Raw genomic sequence first — 16170 nt, 5'->3', positions numbered from 1 at the left:
TTCAGCTCATATGGAGACTCGAACTCAGGACCTCTGCCTCGAAAACATGTGACGGCCCTCCTGAAGTGTTCCAACCCATGTGCTATTATAAAAGGCCTTCTTCAATTGCACAAGGAGCGACACTTCAGGCTGAGGAGTGAGTTTCACAGATCTCCATCTGCTACACTAATACAAGTCTTCCTGATCCAGCAAGGTTACTCATCAAAGGAGTGTGATTATGTGATCCATGCCTATGTGATGAGAACCTTTCCTGAGACCTGAATACATGTTTTAGTTTGTGTTACACATGGCCACGAGTGTGTGTCCATCCATGTGTGTGTGCGTTGACACGCAGGTTTAAATACCAAGTTCAAATGTAAACCGACTGTATAAATTTGGGGGCATGTCAAGCACACATGAAACATTCATGGGCATTTAGCTAGCTTGCTGTTGACTAGTTCGACCTGAGAGATAAACATTTGGTTGTTATTTTACTTTACACGTATATTATCCTTTTTTTTTAATGGATATTTGTATTTTTTGTATTTTGTGTGACCCGGTGTAACGACTGCCATGAGAGAGAGTGGACCAAAACGCAGCGGAGTTAGTGTTCATCATATTTAAACGGAACACTATACAAAACAAACAAGAAAACCGACAGCCAAACAGTCCTGTCAGGTGAAACACAATGACAGAAACAATTACCCACAAAACCCCAACGGAAAAACATGCACTTATGTGTGACTCCCAATCAACAACAACGAACTTCAGCTGTGCCTGACTGGGAGCCACACACGGCCCAAAACAAAGAAATACAAAAACATAGAAAAAGAACATAGAACGCCCACCCAATGTAACACCCTGGCCTAACCAAAATAAAGAACAACAAACCCCTCTCTATGGCCAGGGCGTTACACCCGGAGTCATACACAATTGTGTGTTTCTCTACAATGATTAATCCACAGATAAAATTGGAATCCTAGTTAGTTTTTAGTTCATCTTTGAAAAATCTCTATTTGTTTGTCTTTCAAGCACCCACGTTGGTTTGTATGCTTGTGAAAACCAATGAGCAGATGGGAGAGCCGGGACGTACAGCGCGTCAAATGTCTCAAATAGAACAAAGTTCTATTTCAGCATCCGGCAGCATTGACAAGCACAAGCAGTGTGGATAAAATTATATATATATGAATAAAATGTACACACATGTATTTTGCAATGCTTGTGCATACAACGCGGCCAGTTTGGTTTCCCTGTTAGATGTGTTCGTTTCAAGTCTGCAGCAAGGGTATTCATTATAAGGGTAACGTGACTGACTGGCATAAGACTTTGTTAGCCTGCTTAGCTAAAGCCTAGGTATTGGTCCTGTTACTTGGATGTGTCTCTTCAAGGAGGAGGTCAAATAAGCTAGTGGCAAGGCCTCCAATGTTTTGGAGATACCTCTACCTGAGGTAGAACAAAACACAACCATGTTTTTTCACACCTCTAATATCTCCCATTTATGAAACGGATGCTAGTGTAAAAATGGTTTACTGCAAAAGTGGTAGAATGTATAGATATTGTGAGACACCCCCTAAACTAAAAAATATCTGAATAATGCCTGGCTAAAGGGGGATGGGCCACATAAACTCATGTCACTAGAGCCAGACCCATTTGTTTTCTTGGGTCCATTACCGATTCGGATTTTTTGGGGGGACAAAACTTACAGATACCAAAATATCTGCTGATATACTGTCTTACAGCGGGGAAATGAAAAAGTGTAAATATTGGTTATCTGTTGAATTATCTTCCGATACCGATATAGCAGTAAAAGGCCAATATCAGCCGATAATACATACAGTTGAAGTCGGAAGTACATACACCTTAGCCAAATACATTTAAACTCAGTTTTTCACAATTCCTGACATTTAATCCTTGTAAAAATTCCCTGTCTTAGGTCAGTTAGGATCACCACTTTATTTTAAGAATGTGAAATGTCAGAATAATAGTAGACAGAATGATTTATTTCAGCTTTTATTTTTCATCACATTCCCAGTGGGTCAGAAGTTTACATGCACTCAATTAGTATTTGGTAGCATTGCCTTTAAATGTTTTAACATGGGTCAGACGTTTCGGGTAGCCTTCCACAACCTTTCCACAATAAGTTGGGGGAATTTTGGCCCATTCCTCCTGACAGAGCTGGTGTAACTGAGTCAGGTTTGTAGGCCTCCTTGCTCGCACATGCTTTTTCAGTTCTGCCCACAAATGTTCTATGGGATTGAGGTCAGGGCTTTGTGATGGCCACTCCAATACCTTGACTGTTTTGTCCTTAAGCCATTTTGCCACAACTTTGGAAGTATGCTTGGGGTCATTGTCCATTTGGAAGACCAATTTGCAACCAAGCTTTAACTTCCTGACTGATGTCAATATATCCACATCATTTTCCACCCTCATGATGCCATCTATTTTGTGAAGTGCATCAGTCCCTCCTGCAGCAAAGCACCCCACAACATGATGCTGCCACCCCCATGCTTCACGGTTGGGATGGTGTTATTTGGCTTGCAAGCCTCCCCCTTTTTCCTCCAAACATAACGATGGTCATTATGGCCAAACAGTTCTATTTTTGTTTCATCAGACCAGAGGACATTTCTCCAAAAATTACGACCTTTGTCCCCATGTGCAGTTGCAAACCGTAGTCTGGCTTTTTTATGGTGGTTTTGGAGCAGTGGCTTCTCCTTGCTGAGCGGCCTTTCAGGTTATGTCGATATAGGACTCGTTTTACTGTGGATATAGAGACTTTTGTACCTGTTTCCTCCAGCATCTTCACAAGGTCTTTTGCTGTTGTTCTGGGATTAATTTGCACTTTTCGCACCAAAGTATGTTCATCTCTTGGAGACAGAACGCGTCTCCTTCCTGAGCGGTATGATGGCTGCGTGGTCCCATGGTGTTTATACTTGCGTACTATTGTTTGTACAGATTAACGTAGTACCTTCATGCGTTTGGAAATTGCTCCCAAGGATGAACCAGACTTGTGGAGGTCTACCATTTTTTTCTGAGGTCTTGGCTGATTTCATTTGATTTTCCCATGATGTCAAGCAAAGAGGCACTGAGTTTGAAGGTAGGCCTTGAAATACGTCCACAGGTACACCTCCAGTTGACTCAAATTATGTCAATTATCCTCTCAGAAGCTTCTAAAGCCATGACATCATTTTCTGGAATTTTCCACAGGCACAGTCAACTTATTGTATGTCGACTTCTGACCCACTGGAATTGTGATACAGTGAATTATAAGTGAAATAATCTGTCTGTAAACAATTGTTGGAAAAATGACTTGTGTCATGCACAAGGTATATGTCCTAACCGACTTGCCAAAACTATAGATTGTTAACAAGAAATTTGTGGAGTGGTTGAAAAACAAGTTTTAATGACTCCAACCTAAGTGTATGTAAACTTCAACTGTATAAAACTTTGATCAACTTGTAATGATAGATTGTAAACTTGATACACATACAATGAATGCAATTTTTACCATATTGAAACGGAATATGTAAATATTGAATTTGAATGTCAAATCAAATTTAAATTGAATTTCAAAACTGAATGCTATACTCATTCAATTCAGTTTCAAATCATGAAATACAAGATCAATTAATGTATTCAATTATTCAATTTGTGCATTACAAATTCCAAAATATTTAATTCAATTTCAATATCCTAATACAAATGAAAAAGTATGGAATTTAAATACAATTTCTGTTGGCATGGAAATAGCTCCATTAATTTAGAGTGAGGGTCTATTTTGGCTCATTATTGGTGGTGTCACAGCTTCTCCTCTGTTGACAATGGATTATGGAATGTTCCTTCCTACAGGTTCTGCCAGCTGTTCTTCAGGGGGCCTGGATATGCAGTTCTCGCAGACAGGAGATCCCCAGGTACTGATGGAGAACGTGCCAATGTGTTTCACAGAGAAGGAGAGCAAGGAACTTTGCAATGGGAGGCAGTCCATCATCAAGCCCAAAGTAGAGGTGAGAAGTATACCACCTCTCGTAAGCAAAATTATTGTACCCTTCAATATTTCCTTAATTTAAATTATCAACTCATTCCTATTTATTTCCCACCTTAGTTTTTCTCCTCACGCAACTTCCCACCAGGAGTACCTTCAAGAGCAGATTGAGGTGAGCATGAATAGTCTGTACTCTTGCACTATCTTTAAAAGACAATGGTTTTCCTGTTGCCTTCTTTGAAAGAACAATCAATAGGAAGGATCAATATCGCCAAATAAGTTGTGTATGGATATGAGAGGTAATTCCTCTTGGTCGGTATGTGTTTTATTGATGTTTTTTTTTATTCCCTTCATCTCAGTTATTGCGTTCAACTGGCATGGAGGGACATGGCCTCTTAATGTACTTAAAGTCCTCGCCTCCTTTGCATGTCGTGGTGAGTGTCATTCCTCAATCTCATTTCAATTCATTTTTTATTCAGTAGTCATACTTTCTATAAGTTGCTCATTAGTTCCTTATGGTATAATTAGTGTCATGGTCAAGTATAATTGGTGTTAAGTCGCCAACAGTTGCAAGCAAATTCAGTGACAGCCTCCGTAAGCTCCATCTTCATTCCAGCTGTACTTCCAGTGTGCCCACGGCCACCCATCCATTGCCCAGATGGTAAATGTACATCACTTGAATGACCAAGAGGTACCGCAATAGACATACACTGAATAACAATTAGCTAAACTGTTTAATGATGCTGTCATTGCAGACTTATGTAAAACAGTACTTTGCTCCACTAAATATTCCTCTTAACAAAATACCAATGAGTCTTGCTCCACAATCAGAATTTGCTCTATGCCAAACTTAATTTTACTTGGAAACAATTTTTTCACAGGAACCACCCAAACCAAACTTAAGAAAACCGAAAAGAATGTACAAAGCATGGGAACTATATGTCTACACTGTCAAATAATCAAATAGTAATTTCAATATTATTTCTGCCAAGAGATTTCCCTCATTAAATGAGAAATGTATTGTCATCGCTGATATTTTCCTAATTTTTTTTAATGCCTTTATAGCTACAGAAAAATACAAAATAGACACCCAAAATGGGATCAAAGTGAAAACGTTTTTTAATAAAAAACAACCATGTACCTGACATACTGGGGAAATGTTATTTTCACATAACAATATCTGAATGTTTGAAGGGGAGTTTTTGTGCACTCACTAAACATGTTATGTTTATTTTCATACAGTATTAGTCATTTACTACAACAACAAAAATAGTAACAAGAATATTGCATGAGACAATATCAGACCAATATGTATCGAAGTACATTCGGTTGTATTTCTAATAAAAACAAATAGTGCCAGAGATGAGGTGCTGGTAAAAAAACTGAAGCTGAAAGACAAATTATTTTACATTTAAATTGTAAAGAGAGCCCCCTCCCCACCCCCCCAAAAAAACTGTTGTTTCACAAATTGTACAGCAAACACCATTTCCCAAAAGTCCTCAGCATGATGGTCCTTGTTTCATTGATGGGTTTACTCAATCAGCTTCTTCGCCTTGAAGAAACGCCGCAGGTAGAAGACCTGCCATGTTGCCAGCCCAATTAGACAGCACATAGAGAAGATACTGAAGTACAGGACACGCGTGTTGGTGGATTCTGCAATGTGAGGGAAAATATATTTAACTGAATAACAGGTGTGAGTTCATTTAAACCAAGGTTTTACTCCTTTCACAAGACCAGCCAAAGAAAGATTGTGAATCATATGAAACACTGAACATTTTCTGGTAGAGTGGAAACTTGGACCACAAGTTGGACTTTTCTTTCATACATCACTTACCATTTGTGTCCCTCATTTCCTCTTCACGCTTCTTCATGTAGGCAAAATCATTCACAATGGACTCCGATAAGTCCTCGAGGCGTCTTAGTTCAACTTCTAGGGGCTTCAGCTTCTCAACTTTTGCAATCTGAAAAGAGCACCATACATAATAAACCCATGATTATGCACTGGTTGGTTTGAGCCTTGAATGCTGATTTTTTTTATTTAACCTTTATTTAACCAGCTGATTGGCTGACAGTCGTGGTATATCAGACCCTATACAAAACATATTTACTGCTCTAATTACATTGGTAACCAATTTATAATAGCAATAAGGCACCTCTGGGTTTGTGGTATATGGCCAATCTACCACAGCTAAGGGCTGTATCCAGAATAGCCCTTAGCTGTGGTATATTGGCCATATACCACACCTCTTCGTGCTTTATTGCTTAATTAACCACTGGATAAACTTAATCACATTAATAGGGTTGGACATAGAATTAGTGTATGACATTTGCATTGTGGACTGGATAAAGATCTGTGTGAGCATGCAAGGATTTTCTGCAGCATGTTTAAGTCTTCATAATGCACAGCAGCTACAATGCTTTCAGAAGTTGACAGTTAAGAGAAAGTTAGTCTTTCTTAATTTCCAATACAAACAAGAAATGGAGAAAGCTTAGCCATCTTTTTCACATTGTTTGTATTTTCTAATATTGAGACCTCATGCTGACTCATGGCAAGCCACAACAAATCTGACCCAGATGGACCTGGAGAAAGGCGGATGGGCAGTTGGCACTTACCTCTTCGTAATTCTTTGCCTCCACACCATGCTTCATGTCTAAATTGACTAGCTGGTCTTGGACCCTTCCAGTACCTAGACCACAGAATGAAAATAGTTATTGTACAGGGACCAAACATTCCAGGAAATGCAACCTGCTCTCAGAGCATTTCATAATATGTATGTAAATTCCCCACAATTATTTTTGTATGATATGGTACGATTTACAAATCGTACCATATGCCACAAATTTGCTAAATGTATGTTATGAATTCCAATTTGTTGTTGCTAACGTTAGCTAGGTAACTAAGGCAAACGTTTGCTAGCTTGCTAACGATAGCTAGCTGGCTAAAATGAGTTGGGTTAAGGTTAGGTTAAAGGGTTAGCTAGTAGTTGCAAAGTAGCGAAAAAGTAGTTGCAAAAAGTAGTCTGCGTTATACGCCCTCTCATCCACCATCCCTTCCTCCTTTTGTTCTTGCTTTAAGTTGCCTTCTGTAACCATACCGAACACAGCACATCATACTAACTTCAGTGTTACGTCTAGTCTATGAGACCAGGCTGGGAAATGACTATTTCCCACCTCCAAATCTGGGCCAGTCTGCAAATTTTGTTTAATCATATATACTCCAAGCTTTTAACTTAAACAACCCAGGCCCATTGCTACATTAGACCACATCTGGTTAAAAACACTCACCTAGGGGGGATTTGCTTTCAAAGCAAACCTCAAACATATCATAGTCCTCTGTTGTAAAGGCAAACTTTCCCTTTGAAGCATCCTCCTTGGAGTACAAGGTGTGACCTGATGAATCTGTGATCTGAAATGGAAATAATTAAACATGTGGTAGGTACATTACACATGTTTGACCCATATAGACACATGCATGAATCAAAGTCAACTAGCTAACGCGTTTACATTTTTAAACATTAGGTACATCATGTTTAATACTTGCATCTAGATAGTGATGGCTATTGAAGTCCTTTGCAGTATTCAGTTAAACCAACCTGACAGCATTTTATTTTGCTAGCTAACTAACTACATTAGCCAGTGGCTGTTCTATACTGGTTAGCCGTACCGGTTAGCCGCTAGTAGCTACTTAACCCAGACCTGCCCAGTGAAAATCTAACTATTGGCATTGTTTGATACTAGCTAGGTGGTGTAAGTTACATATTCGAGGCTTCCATGTCAAAAAGTTACGCTAACACTGATTTGATTGCAATGATTTGATACAGTCTAGCTAACGTTAGCAAGCTAGCTAGCGTTCTACGTGTTACCTTGAGATTGGTTTTCGCATTTGGTTGGTCGCTAACTTCGTATTCGCCTGTAACCAGCACGTCTTTGTGGATCTCTTCCCGCAAACATTTTCTAAGATTAACCGGTAAATAGAACGTAATAGAAAAGGTCGAATCAAAAATTACAGAAACAAGTATTAGTAATACACAAAATCTAGACATGCTGTAGCTGGCTCTGTACGCTACAGTCAATCACCACCAAGCTAGCTCGATACTAAATGATACAAAAACGAAAAATAAATGAAGCTCAGTTCCGGGTTACGTCACGTGATCTCCTTCCCCGCAGCCCTTTTTTACAAGCGTAAAGTGCGCACCATCGTCAACATTATCAAAAAACCGTCATACTGTTGCTGCTTTCTATCCATTGTATTTTCAGTTACTTGACTTGCACCGTTTTCTAGTAATAACTACTAAATAAATGCAAATACTAATAATGTTATTTAATGGTTATTTACTGGTAGATCGAGCTGGGGGCGGCACCGGGCGCCTGCACAATTTTGGGGGGAATGGTGACATTTGCGCGATCGGTTTTATATCGCTCATTTGCACGTCACGTCAATGATATCATGTCACGGTGTGGGACTGTGGGTGAATTAACCTTTTCGGAGTGGGCGCCCTGATTCTAGTTTGTGAGCTAGGCAGGCTACTGCCTGGGAAGGTCTCCCACTCAGAAGTAAAAGATGGGGAGGGGATGCCCGAGGTAGGGGAGCGGGGGAAGTTATCAAATAGCGCACCTCTAACTTTGTACAGTACTAATGCAATTAGTAAAAGCAGTCACAATACGATATGCTACCGAATAAACCACAATGTATTCATAATACTGAGAATATATAGTTTCCTCCTGGCTACCCCAACCCTGGTCAACAGCTCCGCACCTCCGCAGCTAACTTCCAAGTCTCCCAGCTTCTCCACCCAAATCCAGATAGCAGATGTTCTGAAAGAGCTGCAAAACCTGGACCCGTACAAATCAGCTGGGCTATAGAATCTGGAACCTCTCTTTCTAAAATTATCCGCCGCCATTGTTGCACCCCTATTATTAGTCTGTTCAACCTCTCTTTCGTGTCGTCCGAGATTCCTAAAGATTGGAAAGCTGCAGCGGTCATCCCCCTCTTCAAAGGTTGGTGACACTCTAGACACAAACTGTTACAGACCTATATCCATCCTGCCCTGTCTTTCTAAGCCAAGTTAACAAACAGATCACTGACCATTTTGAATCTCACCGTACCTTCTCCGCTGTGCAATCCGGTTTCCGAGCTGGTCACGGGTGCACCTTAGCCACGCTCAAGGTACTAAACGATATCATAACCACCATCGATAAAAGACAGTACTGTGCAGCCGTCTTTATCGACCCGGCCAAGGTTTTCGACTCTGTCAATCACCGTATTCTTATCGGCAGACTCAACAACCTTGATTTCTCAAATGACTGCCTCGCCTGGTTCACCAACTACTTCTCAGATAAAGTTCAATGTGTCAAATCGGAGGGCCTGTTGTCCGGACCTCTGGCAGTCTCTATGGGGGTACCACAGGGTTCAATTCTCGGCCGACTCTTTTATCTGTTATATATCAATGATGTCGCTCTTGCTGCAGGTGATTCCTGGATCCATCTCTATGCAGACGACACCATTCTGTATACATCTGGCCCTTCTTTGGACACTGGGTTATCAAACCTCCAAACAATCTTCAATGACATACAACATTCCTTCCGTGGCCTCCAACTGCTCTTAAATGCTAGTAAATCTAAATGCATGCTCTTCAACCGATCGCTGCCCGCATCCGCCCGCCCGACTAGCATCACTACATTGGACGGTTCTGACATAGAATATGTGGACAACTACAAATACCTAGGTGTCTGGCTAGACTATAAACTCCCCTTCTAGACTCACATTAAGCATCTCCAATCCAAAAATAAATCTAGAATCGGCTTCCTATTTCGCAACAAAGCCTCCTTCACTCACGCTGCCAAACATACCCTCGTAAAACTGACCATCCTACCGATCCTCGACTTCGGCGATGTCATTTACAAAATAGCTTCCAACACTCTACTCAGCAAACTAGATGCAGTCTATTACAGTGCCATCCGTTTTGTCACCAAAGCCCCTTATACCGCCCACCACTGCGACCTGTATGCTCTAGTCAGCTGGCCCTCGCTACATATTCGTCGCCAGACTCACTGGCTCCAGGTCATCTATAAGTCTTTGCTAGGTAAAGCTCCGCCTTATCTCAGCTCACTGGTCACCATCACACCCACCCGCAGCACGCGCTCCAGCAGATATATCTCACTGGTCATCCCCAAAGCCAACACCTACTTTGGCCTCCTTTCCTTACAGTTCTCTGCTGCCAGTGACTGGAATGAATTGCAAAAAATCGCTGAAATTGCAGACTTATATCTCCCTCACTAACTTTAAGCATCAGCAATCTGAGCAGTTTACCGATCGCTGCAGCTGTACAGAGCCCATCTGTAAATAGCCCATCCAACTACCTACCTCATCCCCATATTGTTTTTATTTACTTTTTATTTTGCTCTTTTGCACACCAGTATTTCTACTTGCACATCATCATCTGCACATCTATCACTCCACTGTTAATTTGCTAAATTGTAATTACTTCGCTACTATGGCCTATTTATTGCCTTACCTCCCTAATCTTACTACATTTGCACACACTGTGTATATATTTTTCTATTGTGTTATTGACTATAAGTTTGTCTATCTTATGTGTAACTCTGTGTTGTTGTTGTTTTTGTCACACTGCTTTGCTTTATCTTAGCCAGGTCGCAGTTGTAAATGAGAACTTGTTCTCAACTGGCCTACCTGGTTAAATAAAGGTGAAATAAAAAAATAGCCTATGTTGCTTGTAATGCTATTACACATAGGGCGACAATATTCTGTTTTCTGTCAAACTAGCTTACATAACATTGGATATAATTTCACACAGTTTCATCATGATGATGTGTGTAGCCTGCAGCAAAAAGATTACAACCTAACTAGCACATTATTGATTTGGTGACATCATAAAAGTTTTCTTTGATTTTATTGACTAGGTCCTGAGCTCAGTAAGGTGATTTTCCAATGCTGTAGACTAACTTAAAAGACGTCTATATTATGCTGATATTTTGTATCTTTTGTGATATATTGAGTCTTTTGGGGTGTCTTTTGCCTTGAATTAGCCAAACAGGTTGTATGGTTCGTTTGGTTACTATTCTGAAAGTTTGATAAATTGTGCATAATGACAGGTATATTTAATTGTGCAGCAAATGTATTTAGGGTGTCAGACTCATGTACTGTATTTCAATACAAATTCAGGGGAACTTCTGAAATATTTTGGCGCACCCTCTGGCAATGGCCAGGATGAGGAGCCATGTACCTCCTCAGTCAAACAGACCTCTTCAGAAATTATCTCTGATCCTCAGGTTGAGAAGCCATCCACCTCCTCAGCCACACAGGTGTCTTCACAAATGTTGTCTGAGCCTGAGGATGAGGATGAAGACCCATTTGCTTCTTCAGGTGTGTTTGTGCGCACACGTGTGTGTGTGTGTGTGTGTGTGTGTGTGTGTGTGTGTGTGTGTGTGTGTGTGTGTGTGTGTGTGTGTGTGTGTGTGTGTGTGTGTGTGTGTATGGGTACACGCACATGTGTTCATGTGTGCATCCCTGCATAACATAAACAAAAAAACGAATTTTCCTTTTGAAAAGTTTTAAGTTTCCATATTGTAGGTAGCAATGATGACTTTATTATTACTGGGTATGTACAGTTGAAGTCGGAAGTTTACATACACCTTAGCCAAATACATTTAAACGTTTTTCACAATTCCTGACATTTAATCCTTGTAAAAATTCCCTGTCTTAGGTCAGTTAGGATCACCACTTTATTTTAAGAATGTGAAATGTCAGAATAATAGTAGACAGAATTATTTATTTCAGCTTTTATTTCTTTCATCACATTCCCATTGGGTCAGAAGTTTACATGCACTCAATTAGTATTTGGTAGCATTGCCTTTAAATTGTTTAATTTGGGTCAAACATTTCGGGTAGCCTTCCACAACCTTCCCACAATAAATTGGGTGAATTTTGTCCCATTCCTCCTGACAGAGCTGGTGTAACTGAGTCAGGTTTGAAGGCCTCCTTGCTCGCAAGCGCTTTTTCAGTTCTGCCCATACATTTTCTATAGGATTGAGGACAGGGATTTGTGATGGCCACTCCAATACCTTGACTTTGTTGTCCTTAAGCCATTTTGCCACAACTTTGTAAGTATGCTTGGGGTCATTGTCCATTTGGAAGACCCATTTGTGAACAAGCTTTAACTTCTTGACTGATGTCTTGAGATGTTACTTCAATATATCCACATCATTTTCCACCCTCATGATGCCATCTATTTTGTGAAGTGCACCAGTCCCTCCTGCAGCACAGCACCCCCACAACATGATGCTGCCACCCCTGTGCTTCACGGTTGGGATGGTGTTCTTCGGCTTGCAAGCCTGCCCCTTTTTCCTCCAAACATAACGATGGTCATTATGGCCAAACAGTTCTATTTTTGTTTCATCAGACCAGAGGACATTTCTCCAAAAATTACGATCTTTGTCCCCATTTGCTGTTGCAAACCATAGTCTGGCTTTTTTATGCCGTTTTTGGAGCAGTGGCTTCTTCCTTGCTGAGCGGCCTTTCAGGTTATGTCGATATAGGACTTGTTTTACTGTGGATATAGAAACCTTTGTGCCTGTTTCCTCCAGCATCTTCACAACGTCCTTTGCTGTTGTTCTGAGATTGATTTCCACTTTTCACACCAAAGTACGTTCATCTCTTGGAGACAGAACGCGTCTCCTTCCTGAGCAGTATGACGGCTGCGTGGTCCCATGGTGTTTATACTTGCGTACTATTGTTTGTACAGATGGACGTGGTACCTTCAGGCGCTTGGAAATTGCTCCCAAGGATGAACCAGACTTGTGGAGGTCTACAATTTTTTTTCTGAGGTCTTGGCTGATTTCTTTTGATTTTCCCATGATGACAAGCAAAGAGGCACTGAGTTTGAAGGTATGCTTTGAAATACATCCACAGGTACACCTCCAATTGACTCAAATTATGTCAATTAGCCTATCAGAAGCTTCTAAAGCCGACATCATTTTCTGAAATTTTCCAAGCTGTTTAAAGGCACAGTCAACTTAGTGGATGTACACTTCTGACCCACTGGAATTGTGATACAGGGAGTTATAAGTGAAATAATCTGTCTGTAAACAATTGTTGGAAAAAAAGACTTGTGTCATGCACAATGTAGATGTCCTAACCAACTTGCCAAAACTATAGTTTGTTAACAAGAAATTTGTGGAGTGGTTGAATAACGAGTTTTAATGACTCCAATCTTAGTGTATGTAAACTTCCGACTTCAAATGTACGTGGGACGTTCCACCAATATAAATGCTGTGAATAACGTGTGTAAACTAATGCCCATGTGCTCTCCATTAGAAATTCCTGTAACAGCATCCCCACCAAATCCTGCTGCTGAGGATGAACCACTGTCTTCAGACCCTGCTGACTGGCCTTCAGTTCTGACTAACAGAATTCAGACACAACTAGTTTTCAGAGAACCACGTAAGGTACCACCTAACTTTGTTTTCCCAAGGAATGAGAGTAATGGAAGAAGTTGCCACCACCAGTATTTCAGGATGACCTTGGTGAGTGGTGAAAAAATTCCTAGAACTTGGTTGGTGTATTCTGAAAGAAACAACAGCCTCTTCTGTTTCTGCTACAAAATATTTTCTAAGAATAAAATTAATTTAGAAAACTCAGGACTAACAGACTGGAAACATTTGCTGACTTCACACGACAGCAGTCCAGAACACCAAAACTGCATGACAACATGGAAAGAACTGGCAATGAGGATCTAAAAAGGGGAAACAATTGATAAGCACGAGATGGCACTTATGGAAACTGAGAGGATAAGATGGAGAGAGGTGTTGACACGTCTGACTGCTATTGTGCAGTCTCTGGCAATTAGAAATCTGGCGTTAAGGGGACACACAGAAACACTGTACTCTCCATCAAATGGAAATTTCCTGAAAGAGGTTGAACTGATGGCACAATTTGATCCAGTCATGAAAGCGCACCTTAACCGTGTACAAAAAGGGACCTCGAGACACACTACCAGCTACCTGGGCCACCAGATGCAGAATGAACTCATTGATTTGTTAAGCAGCAAGGTCATTTCAATAATGGTGAGTGACATCAAGCTGGCAAAATTCTTCTCTATCATTCTAGATTGCACCTCAGATGTCAGCCACACTGGACAGTTGTCAGTTGTGATTAGAATTGTGTCACTGAAGGAGAAGTCCCACATAAAGGAACCTTTTATGGGGTTTTTGGAGGCAGAGGAGTCCACGGGCCAACATTTAGCATCCCTGATTTTCAAAAGATTAGAGGAGCTAAAAATTCCTTTTGAGGACTGCAGAGGACAGTCTTATGATAATGGGGCCAACATGAGAGGCAAAAACAAAGGTGTCCAAGCCAGACTCATGGAAATGAATCCAAGAGCTATTTTTGTGCCATGTGGGGCTCACACATTGAACCTAGTTGTGGCTGATGCTGCTAAAAGTTCTGTCGATGCCACAGGTTACTTTGGCATCTTACACAAACTGTACACCTTGTTCTCAGCCGCCTCACAGCGATGGACCATCCTGAAAAAACATGTGGACATGACTTTGAAGATGTGGACTGAGACAAGCTGGGAGAAGCGATGAGCGAGGCACTGATTGAGGTGAAGGATCAAACCAAAGACCTTGTGATAAAGATTGAGGACCAGTCCTTGTCAGAGGAGGTGGGATCATACCGCTTCAGCATCTGTACAGTGGTGTGGTATGACATCCTGAGCCAGATCCAACATGTGAGCAAGCTGATGCAGTCTCCCAGTATGCATGTGGATGTTGCAGTCAGTCTTCTCAGAAAGACAGAGAGAGGTCTCAGCGACTACAGGGCAACAGGCTTTATGACTGCACAAACGTCAGCCAAGGATATTTGCAAGGGTATGAATGTAGAGGCCGTTCTACAATAAAAAAAGGCTGAGGTCTACAAGCGGCACTTTTCATACAAATAATTGAGTGATGCCCTGAAGAAGCTGGAGGTGCCATTTTTCAATGTCGTTGTTGATTCTGCAACCTCAGCCCTTCAGGAAAGATTTTCCACATTGGAAACTGTAGGACAGAAGTTTGGAATGCTGTCAACCTTCCAAAGTCTCTCAAATGAGGAGCTGACAGAACAATGTGAGGCCCTTAGTATGACACTGCACTATAAAGAACACTCAGACTTAGATGGCAGAGAGCTTGCACAGGAACTGAAGAACTTGGCTGACTTGCCATCGAAGACCATGACCCTGCTTGAGCTGCTGATATTTATACATGAAAGGGAGCTCTCAGAAATGTATCCATATTTGTGGACTGCTCTCAGACTTTGTCTTACTCTTCCAGTGACCGTAGCTGAAGCATTGTCACGACTTCCCCCGAAGTCGGTCCCTCTCCTTGTTTCGGGCAGCGTTCGGCGGTCGACGTCACCGGTCTTCTAGCCATTGCAGATCCACTTTTCATTTTCCTTTTGTTTGTCTTTGTTTTACACACCTGGTTTCAATTCCCCAATTACATGTTCATTATTTAACCCTCTGTTTTCCCCATGGTTTTTGTGCGTGTTTTTCGTTGTTTAGTGGTCGAGATTTCTGTGAGCTGGTGTGTTTCTCTGCACGGAATGATTTTGTTGTTTTATTCGAGTAAAGGAAGTTTTTTACTCAGTTTTGTGTCCTGCGCCTGACTCCGTCCTACCCGCTGCACACTGACACTTGACAAGCAGAGAGGAGCTTTTCAGTGCTGAAGCTCATCAAATCCTACCTGAGGTCCACCATGTCACAGGAAAACCTTAGTGGCCTTTCTGTCATCAGTATTAACCATGCAATTGTTGGACAGATTTCTTATGATGATGTAATTGATGACTGTGCATCAAGGAAGGCAAGAAAGGTCAGGGTTAAGATGGCAGTTGTGTAATTTAGTTTGTGTGTTTCTTGTTTGAAGTGCAAAAGTGTAATAATCAGGTTCTCTTCTTTATAAGTATGTTATTCTCTTTGTGTATTTGTGTGATATAGGATTTGTGCAGTTTAGTTTTATTTGTGTGTTTTTTGTTAGCAATAGGGTAAAAGTGTAATAATTTGATTCTCTTTTTTATTCGTATTTATATACTACAATTTGTTTCTATTTGTCTTTGTTACTTCTTTTTGATATTTATGAGTCTTATTTTTGTATATAGAAGCTGTTTAGAAGCCTTTTGGATCTAGACTTGGCGCTCCGTTACCGCTTGCCGTGTGGTA

General features: G+C 40.9%; 1 protein-coding gene across 1 annotated transcript; it reads right to left on the bottom strand.

Annotated features, from left to right (window-relative positions):
- Positions 1–5054: 5054 nt before the first annotated feature.
- Positions 5055–8115, bottom strand: LOC106591465 (transmembrane emp24 domain-containing protein 10). Its single transcript, XM_014182702.3, has 5 exons — positions 7822–8115; positions 7244–7364; positions 6572–6645; positions 5793–5919; positions 5055–5611 (listed from the first exon to the last, which is right to left on the bottom strand). Exons 1-5 carry the CDS (start codon positions 7999–8001, stop codon positions 5490–5492), a joined length of 624 nt encoding a protein of 207 aa, XP_014038177.1. The 5' UTR covers positions 8002–8115; the 3' UTR covers positions 5055–5489.
- Positions 8116–16170: the final 8055 nt, after the last annotated feature.

The sequence above is a fragment of the Salmo salar genome, chromosome 01 (genome assembly GCF_965601325.2).
Source record: "Salmo salar chromosome 01, fSalSal1, whole genome shotgun sequence".
NCBI lineage: Eukaryota > Metazoa > Chordata > Actinopteri > Salmoniformes > Salmonidae > Salmo > Salmo salar.
The sequence above is the reverse complement of the archived record's forward strand: the minus strand, read 5'-3'. Positions and strand labels throughout refer to the sequence as shown.